The following is a 23,333-nucleotide window of genomic DNA, read 5'->3' as shown; positions in this document are numbered from 1 at the left end:
CTTTCAAAGAATTAGAAAGGACTGAATGAAAGTGTTGAGAATACATTTGATCCTCTAATTGCTATCAAAATAATTTAACGAAAAATAAAATAGTTTTCTATTTCAATAGCACAATTTATATAAAACTGCACACAAATTTTTATAATGTGACTGTTCGGTTTAAGGCTTTTTTAATTAGTTGATGCTGTATTTCTCTGTAATTTTCTTAAATTGGTATTTACTAAAATAATTTAAATTTGCTTTATACAAAAACGCTAATCGTAAGTATTAAAAAAGTGAATATAACAGTCAATGAAAAACTATTCTTTTTATTTGGAAATAGTTTCGATTCTCTTTTGTTGTTGGCGAAAAAAATAGCTTTTCTTTTATTTTGAAATGGTTCCGGTTCGCTTTTGTTATTGGTTTATATGAACACCCAAAGTAATTACCCATTGAATATCTGTTTTAAAAGCAATATTGTACAGAGGATTTAAAATCTTTGAAATGCAGATTCAACCCAACACTCTCTTAGATTTCCATATAAGCCCTGATTAAAATTCAACAACGATTTTTTTGTCCCTCCCATCGGGTGAAAACATTCAAAAGATATTTAACTTCAGGAAAGGACATATATCTTCGAAATATGTTTGTGAAATGGACAAATTATTTAAAAATCTGGCACGTACCACGTGGGGTCTGGTACATGAAGATTTCTTAGAGCTTTCAAATCTTCACAGTTGTGAAGGAAACATCATATCGGCGCCAACTAGATAGACCGATGCTGCTTTCTTTTAATGCCAATAATACCCGAAGACTTAGTAGTGACAAGAATTGGTAAGTAGCCAGTAGCTATGAATTTTGATAAGTTTTAGATTCGAACTCGTTTTAAACTTGTCATTTTATCACATGATTTTTAGGTAGGAAAACTAGATTTGGAAACATAGGTTATATTTATTTGAACTAAATGACAGAGAAAGTGTATTTGAAGCAGGTAAAATGTTTTGAACTAAATTCGTATAAAATCTTACATTTTAATAAGTTTTATAAAATGATTTTTCGAATGGATTAAAGATAAAATACTGCATTATTTTTTAAATATTTAAACAACCTAAAATTAAAAATGCTATAGCTTTAACTTGTTAAGGTACAATATCTATATATTTAAAAGCATTACATTGAATTTTAATTATTTAATGTCTCAAATATTATTAAAAGGAATACAATCAATCTTTCATCTTTCTGTATTTTTTAATTGGCATTTTACATTTTGTATTTCTGCCCATATCATTCCAGATTTAATACAACTCAAAGATATCAATAGCTTAAGTACGATTGACAGAATGCTTCGTTCTATTAAAAATTTTCGGAAAATTTATATTGCTACTTTTCAGTTGGGTATCCTTGTATAAAATTAAGTATTAAATTTTTAGAAAAAAATAATCTTATACTATAACAAGTATTTTCTCTGAAGATTAAATTAAACTTAGTTTTTTTCCGAATTAATTTCATTTGCATTTGCATCGAAATAATGAACATTTCCTGACATTCTCTTCAAAAGGCATCCATATTTATTCCGCATTCCCTAATAACAGTTGAGGACAGCGATAAAAATATTTAATAAATCAAGAATTATCGGATTCTTTCACATGACAGAAACTGCATTTTTTTGTAACCAGTCTTTTAAAAGTTTTAAAATGTTATGGATAAAAAAAATTAATACATGTTTTCTATAAATAATTTCGGAAAAAATTATATTGTCTCCTATAAATAATTTCGGAAGCTTTTACCAGAAAAAAATGGCTGCTTTAAAATTTATAGACTTTTCTGTTAACTGAAGTCAGTTTTTTCTCCCGAGCTAAGCATTTTTGTTTATCAAGGAAAGGCTGATACAGGATTTAACACTGGGGGAGGTGTGGGGTCTAAAATGGACATTTACTAAGAAATTAAAATCAACTCTTTTGAAGCTTTACAATTTATTTTATTTTTCTACGTATACTTTGTATACGATAAAGTAAAAGGACCTAAATTAATGATCCGATAGAGATTAAAATCATAATTTATCGTCTGTAATCATTAATTATCGTCGGTAAACTAATTTAAATACATAATATCGTAAAAAACAGAATTTTATCGAATTCTCCTAATTCCATTCTAGGCTTTCTAATAAAAATATTTTAATTGATTTCAGAAACCAGACAGCTTTATTTATTCTTTATTCTCTTGGTGCTTTTGCCGCTAATTCTTGAGACATTTCGCTTCACCGGAGCTTAGAGTTTTAAAAATTTTGAAATTAGACAGCATTATGTTAACATTGGATAAATTTTGTAAAGAATGTTTTCAAATACGAATGTATAATATTCAATATATATTTTTCATTATGTGTTGCATATTAACGAGAAAAATTGCGGCTTAATATGAGCATGCGTATTGATTACATTTACATTTATCTGGCTATTTTATTTTTTATTGCCTTGTGAATCTCGAAACTTTCTTCGTATAGAAAATTTCTGATTTTTAAAATATTTAATTTTAAATCTTTTTGCTTTCTTATGTACGACATAAGAAATGAGAAAGTGTTGTAATGATAGCTTCAAAAAAAAAAATGGTTCTTAGAGTTAAAATATAAAAAAATTAATATATGGAATTATGTATGCCTGTTTGTGAACTAGATATAATTCAAAAGCTTAATAATGTAGGATTAATGAATTTTTTGTAGTTGATTTTTATTACAAAACTGTATATTTACAAATAAATATAATTTTGAAAGAAATTCACCCAAAGCAAGAGATCCGAAAAGCAAACTCTATTCTAAGAACGGATTAAAAGCACATTCTAAAAGTATACGAGAAAAAGAGGATGAAAAATTCTGTCGGTTGTTCTGATGTAATTAAAAAAAATTTATTCATTGTAATCCAAAGAAATGTTTTTTTTAATTTAAAATTATTTCTAAAAAATTAAATATCCACACTTAGAATTTAAAAAAAAAAATGATTTTTTTTCTTTTGTTTTTAAAATATAGAAAAATTATAAAACGCCAATAAGATTTTATTTTTTTGGTTTTAAAAGGGGTGTAATTTTGGAATGAATAATAAACGAAATATCAAACTTTATAATAGGATAATTTAGCCCCAGAGTCTTTAAAAAGGAAGCATACAAAAATCTGATACAGCTATTAATGAATGAACTAATTAAACGACATTTAATCATGCTCAACTAAAGTACGAAGCAACAAAATCGATTAATTAAAAAAATTAATTACCCCTGAGAGAGTTTTTCCTACATTGAGATTAAAGCACCATAATTAAAAGTTTCTAAAGTGCTCCTATAACGCAAACAAGACTAAATTTTAATCTAATTTGTTTCACAAGAATGACTATATTTACCCGTCTTCTCAAGAAAAAAAATGTGGTAAATTAGGATTCGTAAGAAACCTAAGAGAGTTGCGAATTTTTAACAAGAAAATTATTTCCGCAAACATTATTGAAAATCCATTAGGTTGAGAAAACACTAAAAACGCTTGATTAATTAAAACGAGCCTTTAAAGACTCTTTTGAGATTAAAATCTATCAGCAGCTGCTTTCATAAGATGACTAATTAAAATAAGCCAGCCTTTCATCATCTTCCTACGTCTTCTATTAACTAGTGGAGATAGCGAGAAGATGACTATCAATATTATCTGCTGTATAGGCTTTAATTAACTGAATGAAAACAGCTAGAATGAACTAGCTTTCTTATTGCACGAAGCATTCAATTTCAGTCTGCCTACGTAAAGCTGATATAGGAATAAGTTATCTAGAAATGTCAAAATTCGAGTGAAAGCCAATTTGAGATAGAGAAAAATGCATGAAAAATTGAGAATGACTATAGCTCTATAAATTCCATCAAATCATATCAATTTATATTTGAAAATTGGCATTTTATTTTCAAAATAAATAAGCAATAAACTGACAAACGATATTTGATCTATTGGGTTTATATTTTTGTTCTTAATTTATGCAATGGGGTCAATTAGTGTGATGTCGCAGTCACACGATTAATGTAAAAGCGTTTGTTATTTACAGAAACTTTTTCTCCTAAAGATACGTAATTGATTCCAAAATTAATTTGACTTTATTCATGTAATGCGTTGCACGTGATTGTGAATTCTCATTAACAAATAAATAAAATAAGACTTAAAGTATTTAGGTATTTTGAGGAGGAAAAAAATTTTAGACGTCAAAAAGTTAAATTTCCAGAAAAATATTATTGAAAATACATTTGAAATTTAAATAACTCCGAATGTAATTTATATAATAATTCCAAATGATAATAAAGTTTCAAAAAGCATTAAAAAGCATTTTTATTATTATAGCACTTTAGTATTATAATATCAATAAGTAACGCTATTAATTTTTAACACAATAATAATAAAAAAATTGCAATGAGTGACAATATGGAATGTAAATGAAAGTATTGTCAATTTATCACTTTCCGGCGTAATATATAGTTTGACCTATTGTGGCAATTGTCCAAACACTGAAAATTCCAATCGTACAGAACGATGTTGGTCCGTATGATGTTGTACTCAGAGACAATGATCTGACTGCCGAGGAAGCTCCAAACAGATGAAAATTTGAGGGTGCGAAATCCGGGCTGTATGTGAGATGTACCAAAATTTCCCAATTGAGTACTCGCAATTTTTGACGAGTGAGTTTTATTATTATTGTGTTCAAAATTATACGAGTTTACTTATTGATTATTCTCATATAATAATAATAAAAAAAATCATCGAGTTAGACGAATGAAAGTCTATATTCGGTCTTTATTAGCAAAATTGATTTAGATTAAGCCAGCATTGGTGGAGCCTGTTCCATATGCATGTGAAAACGATTATGCAAACGCTGTAATGAGCAAATTATATCAGATGTCGTACAAAGTTATACCATCAGAATTTTAACAATATGCCAAATTTAGAAATGAAATTTTGAATTAGTTGAATGTTAATATGTTTGTCTGTACTTAACTCAAAAACTCAGAAACCCATGGAACTAAACAAAGAAAATTTAGTCTTAATAATTAGATATTTAATTAGATACAAAGCTGTCCATAATCTGAAAAGAAACAAGGAAAAAAAAAACAGAAAAGAGACTATTGTAAATTTCTGGTTTTTTTATATTTTGAACGAAGTTATAAACTAAATTGTCCAAACGGAGATTAAAAAAAAAAACATAGAACTGTAGATATGCATTTTTATCTCTGAAAATATTTTAAATAGTTGAAAATCTTTAAATAATAATCATTTGACCTCATTTACTTGCTCATAAAATCAAACAAACTAAATCCAATTGATGATTCTACGTAGAGTTAATTTTGAATCCTAAAAATACTAAAACAGTTTTGAAATAAAAACAGGTATAATATTTAAGATATGAAGATAAATCTAAAAAATAATCAATCTTGACCTTTGAAGTAGTTGGAAACTCAAAATATATTATAGAAATCTCAAATAAAGGAAAATCCAGGTTATTATTTGTCCTCTTTTCTTGATAAATAAGGAATGTTGCATTATATATGTTCAGAAAGGAAAGAGTTCAGTCTGTTTTTACCAAAAATTTGTCGAGCAGATGTTTTTTTTTTTTTTTTTTTTTTTTTTTTTTTTGCTTTTAACATAAGAAAGCTCGTATTCCTGGATTGTTATGATGCAGAAATTTTTAAGTCTCGTCAGAGAGTGTTCTTGTTATCAGACTCTCATAGCAAATGTTAAGTCACATTTACATTTGTTCATACTTTAAAAAGAACACTAATTTAAACAAAAAAATATCTAGGAATTGCTACCAAACTATAACTTTAAGAGACTATAACTTTTTTCGATTGATTAAACGGACTTTTCTTTTTGAAAGTTAAGCTAATTTTGCCTGTTAGCTGAACCGTTAGATGGCATGTTCTTCAGTTATAAAACAGTTTTCTTTGTTTTCCGCAAAATTTGAGATAAACTTCTAGCCTCAACCGAAGATCTTGTGAGAAGCCAAATATATATTTAAACAATAGTATGGATTTTTAAAAGCGGCAGTGTGAAGCGGCTCTTATAAAGCTGCGAAAAAAAGAAGATCTAACACCTATTTGTTTGACAAATGTTTCAGAGATACAAATATATACATATAGAATTTAGAGTAAGTGTGTTAGAATTGTAAGCAAATGTTTTAATGAAAATAGAGAATTTTGAGGTTGCAGGTTAAATGCACTTCCTTATCTAAAAATCTAAAATAACTGTAGTCACTGTATAACAAATAAAATTCTCTAGTGAAAAACCAGTAGCCGCATTAATCTAAAGAAATATTAAATAGTAGAATTTAAAAAAAATATTAAGCAAATTTAAAACGGTAGTATGCAATTATAGACAATAATTATTATTTATACAGCTGTAATTAAAATTCATTGAAATGCAAATCTTCTATAAATAATTAAAATGTGTCACCACCATGTCAGTTTCTATAGAATAAAAATACTACTGAATTCATGTTGAATACTTTATAGTTTCGTATCCTTTGGTAAAAGACCTGTTGAAATCATTGTACAAGTGGAACAAAACTATATTTTTAGCAATAAAAAATAGATTAAAATTATTACGTCGATAGATCGATAAACCATAGTAGGTCAATCGTCCATATGTTTGTTACTGTAAGATCAGTAATTACATGATTTGATATGAAAATAATCTTCAAAATAGGAAAGGTTTGTCCTACCTGTAATCTTTGCAGGGGATCGTCACACTGGGATGCTATCTTCAACAGGAAGGAATACTCCATGTATTCCGATATTCGTTGCAGGAAACTGAGGGGCTCATTGAATTCGACAGGCATAGTAATACTGGAGAGTTCCTGAAACATAAGGAAAGTTGGAATAAGTTATTAGTTAGTTAGATAGATGGATTATATTTCATTATAAAAGATAGATTGTTGAAAATGAGTTTTTAAATATCGAGTGTATTCATAGGTGTTGTGAGAAGTGCTATGAATCTTCTGGTTTAACTTCAATGTTGTTACCATGGATATACAGGGTGTTTCTAAAATCATTGTAAATTTCATCATTAGGCATACAAAAACAAACTATTTTTATAAGACAGCATGGGATCGAATGCGCTAAGGTTGGTCTTTACAAGAGGCCCTTAGTTTTTAAGTTACATTGATTATAAAAAAAGCTTTGTCGATATCGATGTCGCCTTCATATACGATGAACTTTGAAAAAATATTTGAAACAGGATAAAATGTCTTGGTTTTCTAATTATTCTCTATCTTTAAAGGCTATTTTATTCTTAGCTTCAGCATATGGTTGGTCTCCTTGTAGCGCTATTTATATATTTTTCAATATGAAGGTTATTCTTTAATTAAAAAAAATAAATGTGTAATTTGAAATTTTTGAAATTCTGTCATTGTAGTTGCATTTGGGTGAACTGAATTAATATTTTTCGAAAGATATTTGAACGTATACCATAAAATATATACATCCAAAATTTGATTTTGTTTTTTGAAGTATTACCAGGTATTTGTATCTTGGCAAAGCATTTTGTTTTTTATCCTTGCTCTGCAATTCACTGACAAAGGTTCTCCTGTAGCGACTGCCCTTCATGTTTGCGACTCATGGTTTATTGTAAAAAATGGCTTGTTTCAGTATACCTACCCTCAAAATTTCAAAGATGAGTTAAGAGATATCCTGTATTTAAACGATGGAAAGAATACAATATCGAAAGCAAATCAATATATAATTAGTATAAATAGGTTACATTGACACGTAGATATTTGAGCAATATATATATTATACAAAAATATATAATAAAAAATAAATTTTAAATATATCTTAAAATATTATATATAATAATATTGGATATAATTTATTGAGGCTACTGATGTCATGTCCGTGTTACAGCGGAAAGGGGTTTGAAGTAGCTTCTGAGGGTAAAGACCCCTGAGCACCCGTATGTAGTAGTCTGACTTCTAGCTCATATAAAGATGACACTCACACACTCGCTTCGACAAGTGATTTTTATAGGGGGAGGGGTTCTTTCATACACCTCACAGATAGAACACAGGAGGAAGAACAACCCTGCCCGAACCAGGACTCGAATCCGGGAAGCCCAGATCACGGGGAAGACGTGCTACCCCTTGGTCAGGACGCCGACATTGAAGCTATTTATTGGTTATTATGAATGACTATTTGTTTATTGTTATAAACATTTGTTTATTACTAAAAACAAGCAGACATTTAGAAATATCAGAGATACGTACATAAATCGTTTTTTTTAAACATAACTTTATATATTAAGAAACAAATTATTTCAAAAAGCAATTTTTGAATTATAGGGCAATATATAAGTGATGTCCATTTGAGTAATAAGAAGTGTAGCAGTTATGTATTTTTATACGAAGGAAAAATTAACATAAGAAATGGAACTTTTGAAATTGTAGCTACTGTTATGAAAAATACAAAAATTTCATTATCAAATGCAATACTTTATTATAAATAAAAGAGAACAAAATATTATCTTTCTTTCATTTTACAAGATCCGTTACAGAAGAAATGTCAGTTAAACAAAAGAAGTTCAAGCTCGGCATCTGTTGTTTGTTTCATGAACAATTCCGATATGCTAAGAATTTTACATTATAAATCTAATTTATGAGGAATGTTAGTTTGCTGTTTTATTATACGAAACTCTGAACAATTCAACTCGAAGAAATAAAAAAAGGGACGTCTTATTAAATATTGAATTTCCAATGCATTTATATTATAGTTTTCTGCATCTATACTCTTTTAATTTCAGTTAAGAAGCTTCATCGAAAATAGTTTCGCTTGCTGAATAAAAGTTTAAAATATATTCAAATACAATTCAGAAAATCCTATTCAACAATACAAATTTTTTTCACATATTATTCAATGGTAATATTCTTTCTTTTTAGCATGCATCATATAATTCTCATAATAATATAAAAAGTATTTCGTATATGCTTAAAGTAATGTTGATTTAATAAAACATTTCCTATTCAAGATTTCATTTTTATATGCTTAATATTGTCAGAAAATTTTATTATTTACTGATTAGATTCTGCATCTGTCTAATGTACCCAACTTTCCTAAGATTAAATTATTATCATACTTTTTTATTTCAGAAAAATTGTTTATTTAATTTTCCCAGAACTTTTATTAAAATGTTTAAGCAATTTTAAGCAAAGTGTGTAATGTCTATAGAGTAATAAATTTTTATATAATAGGTTAAAATATCAAGTATCGAAGCTATTAGTGTATAAGATTTTTTTATATAAATCATTATAATTCAGAAAAAACTTTCTCGTCAACAACTTTATCTTTAATTAATATTAGAAAATTTATTGTACCAATAAATTTTAAAATTTAGAAGCATCGCAAAAAATTGCAAACTATCTCGTACTACTCATAAAAACTCTAAAAGCTAATCTTTAATAATAAAAAAGTTAATATAATAATAATATATTATTAATAATATTTACAAAATTTAATTATCATGGCAATAAAAGAAACCAGACACAAAATACTCAAGAAAAACTCTAATATTAAAATATATTTCATTAACTTTAAAACTTGTATGAGAGAAAAACATTAACAAACAATTATGACATTGTTTCTCATAACAAAAAAGCATTAATGTGACAATTTTAATTTAATCTTTCATACACTCATATTAATGTGAAGAATTTCATTTTGTTTCATAATAGCAAATTTCCCCGCTCCCGCTTCCGTATGTGCATAAAATTTCTACCTCAAAGAATTATTTAATATCCACTGTTATTAAAACAGGTTCTTCTTTTCCAATTAAAATAGATGGAAATACTTTTATATTATGGGGCAAAATACAGACTTCTTCATATAAATTTGTGTAGAAAAACTTTCAGTTTTTTGGAACACTTCTTCATAATACCTTGATTTAATTAAAAACGGGTAAAGAGAACTTGGAAAACATAGAAGGACTTGAATTTTTTTACTCCCCTTATATAATTATGCATTTTTATTCATTTCATGAAAGCTCTTTTGTGTGACAATTTTTCTTTTAATAGAATTAGTTTTACTAGTATAAGTATTCGAGATTGTTTCAGTATTATCAGGAAAAAAAGTTTGTCGAATTAATTATAATTTTTTTCACAATTTCATTAAATAATTTTCCATTGAAGTTAAACATACTTATTACACAAGTGTCCTTTTTATAGTTACAGAAAAAGATTTTACCGAAGGGTATTTCTTATGCACGCATTTTTTAAATAAACGTCAACCTCTTAGGAACGTTCGACTTAAAAAAATCGATTTATAACTTTTAATAATTCAATCATGTGAGAGTTTTTAATGCTTTAATGCAGCACAAATGTCAAAAATGATCACAGAGATTAAATAAATGTATAACATAGATTTTTGAATTCATAACCGAAATTCCAATTAATTTATTCCGAGGAAAAGAAAAAAAGGTTGAGTATTATAGAGGAAAAAAATAATATAAAAAGCATAAATAAAAACAATTATCCAGTTTGAAGATTTTATCATGCGTCAACTTCGGACAAGGACTCAAATTACGTTTCTTTTTTTCTTTATTTTTCTGTGAGAAGCCTGACATTCGTCCAAAAAGTGACACCTCGTAAATCGAAAAATCCCAAGAATGTGAGGTATTAGAAAGAAAAAAAAAAGACACTCACATAGTAAAAAAATAGGAAAAACAAAGAATTAAAAAAAATACAGAAAGGGAAGTTAAAACTTTGAATGTTTAGGAAGTCAGAATAAAAAAAAATGGTGAAATATCAATATTAAAGAATTTTGCAAAATTAAATTACGAAATAATAAAATTGGATTAAAATACCAAATAACAAAATTATCAAAAAACAAACTATCCATAGTTAAGAGAATTCATCAAACAGGTTAAAACTGATTATCCACCAAATAACTCAAAATAAAAATAAAAAGGATAGTGGCATACGATAACCCTAAAAGAACATGTATATAATGAATATCGTAACTAAAAAAAAATCTAAAAACAGTAGAACACTAAAATTTAAATACCAAATTAACGAAATCAGAAAAACGCCCACCATGTAGAGAATTCATCAAAACAGTATTAATAACTTAACGTGAAAAGTTTTATTTTTAAATTATTTGTTATGAAAGGAAACTCAATGAATAATTGCTTGATGAAAACAGATTTTCAACATATTTAGCATTTGTAGCATCATACAATAAATGTAAGCCTTTATTTATCACTTATCAATAATTTATCACCATGCTGAGAAATGAGCCTTGCAAACGCAAAATTTTCATTCTAACTCGCAAAGTGTAATCATAACTGCAACAGAAAGAACAATTCTTCTAATTGAAAATTAATTGTTAATTTTCACTTCATTATTATTTTTTCGGTTATGCATGATTTTACTTTGTTTCGAATGTAAGGTTTAAGTGCCCATTAGTACTTAAACTGCATATTCTGCTTATTTCAGCCAAATTCCAAAGATTGAAAACAAAATTAATAAACTAATTCGAAATTGTAACGCTTAATTGGGAACATAATTCCAATTAATTGGGAATACCATGTGCACAGCCCTGAAATGGATTTAATATAAAGTATGTGGACGAAAGTTGTGTTTATGTTTTGTTGAAATCATTTATTGAATCTTGCCATTCAGATATTTTTTTGTTGCTTATGAGAGAAACTAGAAAAAAGTTAAGCAATTATTTCTCCCTTACTCCTAGCCTATACATGATATCAATAAATTTGCTTTTCTTCGGAATTATAGCCCTTGTAAAATTGCGAAGAGAGGGTTTAAGATAAAGTTGTTCTGTTGTATAATATTAAAAAAAATGGGTGTTTAATATAGTTTAGTTACATTAACGTTCCGTGTTAAAGCAGCATTAGGGCTATTTTGGGACGGATTTCGTAATTTTGAACTGCGGTCAGATGACAAGGACGACACCTGAGCTGACAACCCATTCTCAAAACTTCCACATCACACCAGCGGGAGAACGTTTGGTCGCGACGGATTTGACGTGCATCAGAACCGCTTACATGACGGTTCTTTAGTGGAATCAGGTCTCGAAACTGAGACCCACCAGTTCTAAAGCCGAGACCTTACCACCAGTCCACCGCGACCCTTGATCGTTTAATTTTCGCTTTCAAATATTTACTGAAATAAATGGTATACGAAAATGTAACATAGCGAATCTTTAAAAAAAATAATTTCCGTGAAGAATGTCTTTTAGAGAAAGGATATACACGGAGATAATCATAGAAAGATTACTGGAGTCGAAAATCACTATATCAATGATTTTCAATATTCAGTGGTCAAGGTTGGAATATCAGCATCATTTTTTTTGTAATTTATATTTCAATAATTTATAAAAAGAAAAAAAGAAAAAGTAGTATATTATAAAATTTTTATTTCGGATTCGCTTAGTTGGGGAAGCCATTTAATTAGTCCAAACTGTCCTATATAGGGTTTGACGGTTTTTCAAACCCAGTTTTAAAAAACTGGTTTTTTAAAATAAATTTGTCACGTTTGAAAACCGGTTTTTAAATTAAAAAAACCAGTTTAAAGAATTCATATTATTATGTAAAAATTAATTTTAAACTTATTTGATTTGAAACACTTTTTTTTCAAAATTATATCAAAAAAAAAAAAAAAAAAAGAAAGAAAGAAAGAAAGAAAAGGAAGCTAAGAATTAAATTTAATTCTTGGCTGCAAAACAAGGTGGAATAGTATGGAAGATCTCTGGCAGTAAAAGAATGTGCTGTTTTAGCATTGAATGATATCGGTTTTTATATATGAAATGAAGCTGAATATCCTAAATTTTTAGAACTTCATAAAATCTTGGGACCGATTCGTCTAGCAGCTGAAGGCTTAGGGCGACGAGATAACAATTTATTAACAAGTATATCTGAATTTCTGTTAAATGAACTAAAAAATTTAAATACTGAAATAAGCTTGAAATTATTATATGCTTTAGAAGAACGAATTCCAGAAAGACGACAAGTAGAATTAGCAATTTTTTTGCTGTATTTGCAAAATCCACAAAACATTTCTAGTTCAGCGAAGAAATCTAATGTACTTTCTTTAGCCTCAAACACCAAAATTATTAAGTTATCTGGAAAGATATTGTCTAGAATATTTCCAAATTCTTATACGGAAACTGATTCTGATGAAGAGCAAATCGATAAAACTACTCATCAGAATAATTCTTTTTTAAAAGAAGTCACGGAAAAATCAATTCATAAGTTTCTTGAAGACCTTGAAGAAAAACTTACAGATCTAAAGATATTGAAATTTCATTATTTGAGTCAATGAATAAAAGAGCAAAAAACTTAGATTAGTTATTTGATGCTATGAAAACTATATAACCAATTTCAGTAGCTAGTGAACGAGTATTTACAATTTCAGCAATATTGTGTCCAAAATAAGAACCTTTTTTTCTTTCTGAATTGTAATCAAAAAATTTATTTAAAAACCTACTTTTAACAGAAAAATAAATCAGAACTTAATAATAATGGAAGGGAAAAAAATAGAATATTTGTAGTAAAAATGAAAAAAATTCTGGTTTTATTCACACAATGAAAGTATTGCTGTAAATATACTAAAAATATTTATTACAATTAGCCAAAAAAAATTTTGCAAAAATTAAATTGGTATCAATATAAAAAATAATTTTTTAATTTTAAAATGGAGTAAAAAATCATATTTTAATTAAAATATTCTTGTGGTTTAAGGAGAAAAAACATCGATATTTATCAAAATTTTTAACAAGACTTTTTGAAGTACACATTATCCACCTTTTAATGTACCTTTGTTCCAAATTTGAAAATTAGTTTTCTATTTGAAAACTTTGCCCTTTATTATAAGTAGAAGTATCTTCTATACATAGTATAATTTTTTTGTATACTTCCTTCCGTTTTGTAATGTTTGATGCTATAAACACTACAAATTATGTATATTAGGCTTTGCTATTAAAGACTGTTTTTTTTTAATGAACTTCTACTTATCCCGCAATTTTCAAGTCAGATTTCTGTTTGATTATTGAGAGTCTATTATATTTTTAAACGACTGAAATATATTATAAACCATATAATGTTTTTTTTTATTACAGCTAATGTTTGATATTTACTTAAAGCCGTTTAGCAACAGAATTGGCATACGATGACATCATAGGTAAATATTTTTCTTACACTAATATTCCTATTTTCAAACTAACCAGCTTTCTTTGCTTATGGCGTTAGAAGCAGCTTCATGGCACGTGGACTCGGAGTGAAGAAATTGGCAAAACTTTTCACCAAAATTCGAGGACAGCATTGACGTCATCTGATGCAATTCCAAAATATTAACATAGTATTACGATGTAAATAGTCAAATCAAAGGGCACTTTTTGTCCTTGTCTACTAATAATAATGAAAAAAATTAGAAACTGCAGGATTTTTTAAAAATGATTGAATATTTTAAGGTATATATTTGAGATGGTTCTCTGATATCAAAAGAATAGCTTTTCTCATGAAAAGAGTTTAGGAAACTGTTGTACATACGCAAAAGTTTTAACTCCTTGGTTATACAAGCAAATGTTATTATTATTTTTTTCGTTTTTTAACGAGTTCAGGAGAATGAGATTGGTTTTTTACATCTTTTCAAAACAGTCTTGCATAGGGAAGCAGCTTATTTACCTTTTTCAACAATTCTATTCTTAGCGCGTTGGGTTCATATTGCGTTTCTTTTGCTGTATACCATTAATTTTCAGCATAGATTTTAAGATTAATTTTGGCCTTCTAAAATTAGTTTGCATTTTATGCAAGGATTCAGTCATTTTAAAACTAATATTTCAGAAAGAACAAATGACTTTTAAAAAAATATTTCCTCCTTGCAAGAATTTTTCCAAAAGAGTGAATCAAGCGCTTAAGAATATTACGAAATACTCGAGACACAAATGTGAGAGATAATGATCGGAAAAATATGGAGAATAATTTTACCTTTAAATAACACGGTGATCATACCCCCCTCCCCCCAGTCTTCGATGTTGATGGGGATACCAGCTATACGAATGGTTGTTAATGAACCCTAAAGATGTCCGCCATGAAGGCACACATATTATGATCCTAATTATTTGTTATTTGTCACTTTCTGGCGTCCAGCTGACTCGTTATTGGTCACTTTCTGGCGTCCAGGCTGTTTATTTTTAATTCCAGATAAAACGTTTAGATATAATTTTATGTCATTGATTCTGTCAAATCGTCAGACGTTAAAAAGTGCTATTTTAATTGTCTTACATAAATTCTGTTTATTGTGTACATGAACATCTCTAATGGATATCATTCTTATAATATCATAACGTTATTAATATTTTGCCTTGTTCTTTCTCGGATTATATCTTCCTTTTTTTACTATCACAAACTACACAGGTATTAAATATAATTCTTCTTTAGATTTCAATAATGAAAGAAATTCATGCGATTAAATATTTGATGGATCAATTAAACGGCTTTAGTTTCAGATAATATTGTTATTATATTATATAGGTTATATATGTTATTATATTATATATGTATATATATAGGTCACAAATTCTTTTAAAAAATTGCCAAATAAAAAAAATTTAATACCATTAAAATGATAATTTTTTAAAAATATTGGAAAGGTGTAAAATTTACTTTTGTACAATAATATTTTCTTATACTATTGCGAAAAAATGATAAAATTCAGCTTAATTTAATTAATTAAATCAAAGTTTCAAAAAAGTGCTCGTTTCACTCCAAGGTGCCCACTGCCACGCTTCAAAATACATTTATGCTAAATATGTTTGTTGTATGGCAAACGGTTTTGCTTGTATAACACCAATACGCATACAAACAGACACACAAATATTCATTTTAATTATTAGTAGAGATATATGAAGTTAATAACATCTTTAATTTTATGATTTATTAGACTTCCGTTCAAATTAAAGACAAAAGAAAAATTTGGAATATAAACACTCCCAATCTGGATATATAATCAAGATGACATATAAACTTTTTTTCAAATCTTTTATATTTATAATAACACCACCACTACTGATTTAACATATATTTACCATCCATACTTAATGAATATTCGGTACAATCAAGTATTAATTCGGATACTCGTTCTATACCTGATACATTGACATGAAATCACAGCAAACCTTGCAATTTCAGATAAACAAGTTATGTGAAATAATGCTAAGTAAAAAGAATATCAAAATTTTACTCATGCTTTCACCACATTGAATTATTCAAATTGCCCTTTTTAATTTTTATTTGTAATTTTTTTTTTATTTTAATTTTTTAAGTATCTTTAATTTTTAATAATGCGAAGAGATTCTTTTTCATGGAAATCTTTTCTAAAATATATTTATTTTTTAAATTAACATAAATGCTATATAGAAAAACGAATTAGAAAGTTTTTAACTCATGTCACGAACTGCTTATGGAATAGTATCAATCAAACATTTGTAATGTCCAAAATTATAATATAGTAACATAGAAATATTACGTTTTATATTCCCAAAATTTGCATTTTTACTTTCTTACTATATTTATATGATTTAAAAAAAAATCATAATATATAAATGATTCATTTGATTGAATATTCCTGAGATCTAAAAATATTTTATATAAATCAATTGAAAGAATGAATACCTAATCATTACTGGAAACGAAACATAAAAAAATTATGCGGATTCTGTTAAAAGAGCTTTTATATTTCCAGTAATGAACATGATGAAGTAAGTTTGTTTTAATACAATCACCTATTTTGAAAACACCACCATAGAACACTATTCTAATTACTGAGAACGGGTCGCAACAACTTTATCCACATAATTAGTCTAATGAAGCATCCGTAAAATGATGATATCATTTATTCGAGTGAGATAAGTGTCCCGCAGTTTATGAGGGAAATACTTATCCTGAACAGCACATTGTCTTATACAGGACTAATCAATTACGTGCTTGGCTATCACATGATGACTCAAGCATATATCCAATTAACTACATCAATAGACATATGACTTATATATCAAGTGAAAGGCACAGAGGATACAGCATGCCATTATAAGTGTTCTTCAAAACAAAAGTAATGAAAACAGATATTTTACTTAGCTTTGAATATTGAATGTAAATGGTATTTTGATAGAGATCGGTGTTGAAAAATATAATAAATTGATAAAAATAATAGTTTCATAAGGATAAAAAAAACTCTAGAATTTTCAATTTTTTTTAAAAAAAACAAAGGCATTTCAGATTTGCCAAGAAAATGAGTTTTTCCAAAGCAATTGCTAATGAAAATTTCTCTATCAACTTTGATAGATCTTTATTTAAATTTACTTATCAGATATTTTTTATATCAATTTTATCTCTGTTTATATCAACCAGGTTATGGGAAGAGAAATCATTAACTATTTGTATAAGGTGGGACAATTATCTATCTACAGTTGATTATCAAAATATCAGAGACTATATATATGTTTATGAGTGTTATCACATCATATCCAATTAAATAACTATATTGAAAGCTAAGTTCCTAAATGTATACATAGCAAATTAACCCTTTAAAGGGCCGTTTTTTTCTAGTCATATTATGTTAAAATATTTTTAGGCTTGAAATTAGAATATGAAAAGGGATTCATTTAGCTTATTAGATAAATTTAATTTGATTAATTAATTTGGTTAATTAATAATTAAGTAACAAATCAAGACGCATCATTTTGTGTAAGATAAAGAACTGAAGCATCTAAGTTTCTGTCTTTCTAAAATAATTTGTCAGAACTTATGCCAACCTACATAATTTCATACAAAGATTGATAAATTCGGTGGGAAGCATACTTCCCACGGCCCTAAGAAAGAGTTAAAAAATGATTGGGGGAATGAATAATTCGTTTAATTGATTTTTAACTGTAATCTGATATGCTGTTCAGTAATTTTTTTAAAAAAAATGCGAAGACCCGTTATTACGATGGAATTTTGACGTTATAGAGAAAGAACTAGGAAAAAATGTTCAGATACTGATTTTTTTTTCTAAAGCAAAGTTTGTGCTAGCTAATCATCGACATCGCCTTTTCATATTTATCATTGATTATCCAATCTTTCCCTTTACAATATAGAAGAGTGATATGAACTTTTAGATTTCATATTTTATTCTCTCTTCTTTGTATTTAATCAGAGTATGTTAATAATCTATGATTATTTCAATACGAAATTTTTTATTTTGATAAATTCGTGATGGTTTTCCTAATTGTTGATACTAGAGATTATCAGGATATATATTTTTACTCAGCTTGAGGATTGGTAAAAATTTACATCATAGCTTAATAAGAATATCATGAACTTTTAGATTTCATATTTTATTCTCTCATCTTTGTATTTAATCAGAGTATGTTAATAATCTATGATTATTTCAATACAAAATTTATTTTGATAAATTCGTGATGGTTTTCCAAATTGTTTATACTAGAGATTATCAGGATATATATTTTTACTCAGCTTGAGGATTGGTAAAACTTTATATCATAGCTTAATAAGAATTTCATTCTTCCCACAGAACTAATCTGTGCAAAACTTTAATTACTTTGTAGATCGATTCATGCCCTACCTTATTATATAAGTACATCTGTTTTCGTCAAATTAGTTCTAAAGAGGTGAGATAAAATTAATTATCCAACAGGCCTTCGTAAGGTATGATATATTTTATAGTCTTGAAAAAGTAGTGGCATTTACTTGTTTCTCCTTCAAAATATTAGTTTTAACAAGATGTCTGAGAAATTCCATCAAGCCGTAATTATAAAATTCAGTCAAATTTTTTTGTCTCGACTAATTAAGTAAATTAATGAGGTTGATAATATATACACAATTACACTTAAAAAAGAGCTCTTTTATTCATCGCTTTCTTATACAAATAAAATCCTTTTGTCTTTTAATTTATGAATATGTAACCCGAAAACCACTACGTAAATTTATCTCGTAAATTGATGTTTCGTTTCCTTTCAATAAAGAAATATACATTGGACCAAACAGAGACTTGAATGAAAAGAACACAAAACAGAAAATTTGCATTCGTTTATGCTTACTGAATTTTCAACATTACCAAATTTTCCATTGGTTGACGGTTAGTGGTAGAAAGTTTTTATAATTTTATTTCCTAAACCTATTAAACCCCTTTTTTTCTGTTAAAAAAACGATATCCAATAAGAATCAAGTAACGGTTTGAATATGCAATACTAAAATTTTCATTTACTCTAATCTAATCTTGCATAAATTATAACTCGCCGTAACTCTTTCATGCAGACTGGCTTCAAAGAATGAATAATAGGCAATAATATGAATAATAGGATTTAACTATACTTACATTTATACGATTCAAGTTATAATAAATTAAAAGGTGTTTGTAGATTTATGTGCATAATGAATATTTACTCAGATATTGTAACATTCTTGCAATAGTTCCTTTAGTAAATAGAATCGAATACTGTTGAAGGATACAACTGAATTCTTTTAATTAATTATAAGAAATAAACGCAGGATGTGAAACAATGTATTAAAGCTGTATAGAATAGTGTGTGCTGCTCTAATTTTCTTGAGTAAGTGATTTTCATTAAAACTGCCTGCTGTTTGAAGACTGCGTCTTCAGCAGTTATTTCGTTTCTTATAAAAGTATTTCGCTTTCATTTAAAAGATCGTGCCCTATACTAGAACTTTGAAACTTTCCGATCTATATCATTTACAAAATATTATCAGTTTCGAAATAGAAATTACAATCTAGTCTTTAAAAAATACCTTTGTACTCGAAATTACATTTTATAAAAACAGCATTTATGAATAATTGACAATTTTTCCGTTACCTATAATCAACCATATAAAATGTTCAATTATTTGATAAACATATATTTAAATATAGTACTCTGAAGTATAATATTCTAGTAATCTGGAAGATACACTGAAACCTGGCTTAATGAGCATAATTTCCCCCCGATCTTACCCTTAATGGGAAACATTCGTTAAGTAAAATTTTTTTCCATTCGAATCCATGTACAATAGGACAATGCGTTCCATTCCGAAAAAAATAACTCAAATTTATAATAATGTAATTTATTATTTACAATGCATGCTTTTTTACAAGGAAGTTGTTTCAAGACATTTGTCTTTGGAGTGCTCCAAAATTTGTCAAAATGAAGCACTATATTATTGTTAAATGAATTTGTAGAACGCAGGCTATTTCCTGATGAGGATGACGCTTTTTAATGTTCGATGGAATTATTTCCCATGCTTTCAGTATCTCTCTCATTTTAAGGAAGGTTATTGCTTTGCTGCTGCTATTATTCCCTCCTCTTCTGACCAAATCACCACCGCAACTTTTTGGAGTAACACAGAAAGCACTTCCAAAAACTTTCCGGTATTCTGGCTATGTTCTTTTATCAACACATTGTTTTTGTTACAATTCATCTCTAGCCTCATAATCTTGGACAGAGATGCAATACTGCCAAGTAAGACTCTGCAGGTACTTGCTATAATCCCTGGGAGTTCGACAATGCTATTCAGTCAGAGCTACTTCCGTGCAGAAATATCTTCCAACTAGTACTCAATACAAACAGACACTCGAGAAAAAAACCAATCATACATATGACATCATATTTTATCGTCGTTCGTTCTGAAAAACATCTCTCTTTAAGGGAGTCCTTTTTTATTTCATTTGTTTTGTTCTTTATGCAAATCATTTGTTATGGCAGATATTCGTGAAGCGACATGTGTCTATATCAAACTAGAGGACTATATATTAATGAAAGAACAAGATTCATAAAAGTTAATTTAAAATTGCATTTTATTAGGAAAACATATTTTTTGCAAAATTATAGGTTTGCAAATGTCTAGTTATACGTTCATGTTACAAAATACTATTCAATTTTTTTTATTTAAATAATGCCTTCACTAAAACACACATGGGTGATTTGTTTTAGCTTTAATGCCCCTCCCCATTCACTGTTGTATAAATGCCATATTATAAGTAGTGCCGAAGTTGTACAGTATCAGATTATTAATAATTTACTGTATAAGCAACTATATTCGGGAATTAATGGCGTATCGTTAATAAGGAATGGTTTAATGAAAAGGTATCCTCCAAACGCCTTTTTTCATAAATTTAATCATTATTTAAGCTTAGTTTCAAACATTACCTTCACTATTATGTTTTTCTCTTAAGACTGATGTAAGATTAGTGTAATCCCATCAGATTCAAAAAATTCCACAAATATTCAATGATGTGTTATAAAGTAACAAAAAATCCACTCCATAAAAATACTTTCAAAAATAATGCTTCATTTTTTTCCTCTGAGTCTTTTCACGCATCCGGTGTCTTTTCGTCCAAATCGATTGCAACCGTTCATAATAATAATATAACTGCATGAATAATAATACTAATAATAATTGCAAAATTAATGCATAAAAGCTATATTTCTTAGTAAAGTTTTTAAAAAAATAGAGCGGGTCATTTGCAAAAAAATATAATAGCTGTACAAAATAATTTTGAAATGTTCTAAGTATATTATTAGCAAATATGCATGTAAAAAGCATTAGTAAAATATATTTATCAGTCAGACAAATTTAATTATACTTTTCACATCTAATATATGAAAATGAATTTTTGTTTGTTCGTATTTTATGCGCTGCCGTACCGTTCATCCAATTGCGATAAAACTTTGTCAACTTATTGCTTTCAACCTTAAAAATCCATGTTTTTCACATGACCAGTTGTATGTTGGATACTCTCGAGTCGTACAGCCAAGAAATTTGTTTTTGGTAAAGAAGGAAAAGCAAAAAACTATAATTTACTCTGAAGTATACTTGAATAATAAAGTCAAGAAATTGAATAAATATTATTTATACTTCTCTTTTATATATCATTCAATGAATGTATTCATCGTCGGCAGGAAAAAAATTTTTTTTCACCATTCCTATTTAAATAAGATAGCTATTTCAAATTTTAAACGATATTTTCAAAATTATTTCCTCTGCGGCAGCAACGAGCTGGGTACTAGCTAGTTTAAAATAAAATCACTTTCAGGCAAAAAAAGTTTAGATTTTTTTTGGCTTCCAAACAATATCATCTACCAAATAATTTAAAAAAGAAAAATGCTACTTGATTTAAGATTATTGAAGCTGAATTTTTAAATAATAAATGTTTTTATTTTTGCTTAAAATTAAATATAAATATTCTATTTAAATGCCAAATGAATTTTGAATTTAATTTGCAACTAACTGAGACCCATTCTATTTAATCACAACTACCATAATGCAAGTAAAACTGCTTTCTTAAAACTAATCAACTGTGCGGATCTCTTTAATTCATATTAATTTGAAAAGATCTCACGTACTGCATAAAACTACTAAGAAATAGAAATAAATTCACCGCAAACTCTCGATTCAATAAAAATAATACATTAGAAATAAATATTTTTCTTTTGCAAGGAGCGTATATTTGCTGGATATAATGAAAAAGGTAAAAAGATTGATTTTAAATTCTTACGTCTTTAAAACGGATAGTTACCAAACTTTTAATAAAATTTATTTTATTCTAATAGAAATCTATATAACTGTCAAGAAGATGCATTTCCGTGTTGAATAAAAATATTAAAAGAAAACGAAAAAGAGTACAAACATGATTAAATTCGGAGTTTTAGTTTTTCGCAGCAGTTAATTTAACTTCAATTTTTCCGGTCGAAAGAAAATCTAGAAAATTGTTTAAGTTTTTTTCGGGAAATTTTGATTCAATCGAAAACATAATTAAATTGACCCTGAATTTAATATATTACTTTTTATTCATCAAGATACGTATTAATCAGTTTCCAACTTCGCATTGGATCAGAATTTTTAATGCTTTGAAAGTAACCTTTTTGAAATGGTTTCAGAAATTTTAATAAATAGAATTATTGTAAATATTAATGAAGGGAAGTAAAAGTGTTTTGAAGAAATAGATTTACAAAGAATTTGAGAAGTTATTTAGTGCTCTGTACTTGGAAAAACAAATAAATATCTAAGAATTCTTCTCTTATGCATTTTCAAGACAGGAAACTTTTCTTCTTCTAAAAAATACATTGGAGTAAAAATTTATGATTATATTCATTTTAAAAGTATATTAAGGTCATAAGTTCTATGTTATGCAAATTTGTCACTTTTTTAGTCTTTTATTAAGGTTAGATTGGTATTCGTTTTTAAAGTTACACGAATGGTGCTTTCGTTCAGATCTCTTAATATTGAGCTCAGTTAGAATGGAATCTGACCTCAAAATTTGAGAATTTACCCAACGTATCAGATAATGAATATTTCCTCCGTA

The 23,333-nt window shown here is 27.5% G+C and overlaps 1 protein-coding gene across 2 annotated transcripts in view; it reads right to left on the bottom strand.

Moving 5' to 3' along the window:
- Positions 1 to 23,333, bottom strand: part of LOC129985242 (oxysterol-binding protein-related protein 2-like) — a 213,299-nt gene that overhangs the window by 81,172 nt on the left and 108,794 nt on the right. For both annotated transcript variants that reach the window (XR_008785546.1, XM_056095200.1), the window contains exon 3: positions 6,702 to 6,836. Coding sequence is in view for 1 of the 2 variants with exons in the window: in XM_056095200.1 (XP_055951175.1) it covers positions 6,702 to 6,836 (135 nt within the window). In the remaining variant the exon portion in view is untranslated. The remainder of the gene's footprint in view (positions 1 to 6,701; positions 6,837 to 23,333) is intronic.

This window comes from Argiope bruennichi, chromosome 9, assembly GCF_947563725.1.
Source record: "Argiope bruennichi chromosome 9, qqArgBrue1.1, whole genome shotgun sequence".
NCBI classification, from domain to species: domain Eukaryota; kingdom Metazoa; phylum Arthropoda; class Arachnida; order Araneae; family Araneidae; genus Argiope; species Argiope bruennichi.
The sequence above is the reverse complement of the archived record's forward strand: the minus strand, read 5'-3'. Positions and strand labels throughout refer to the sequence as shown.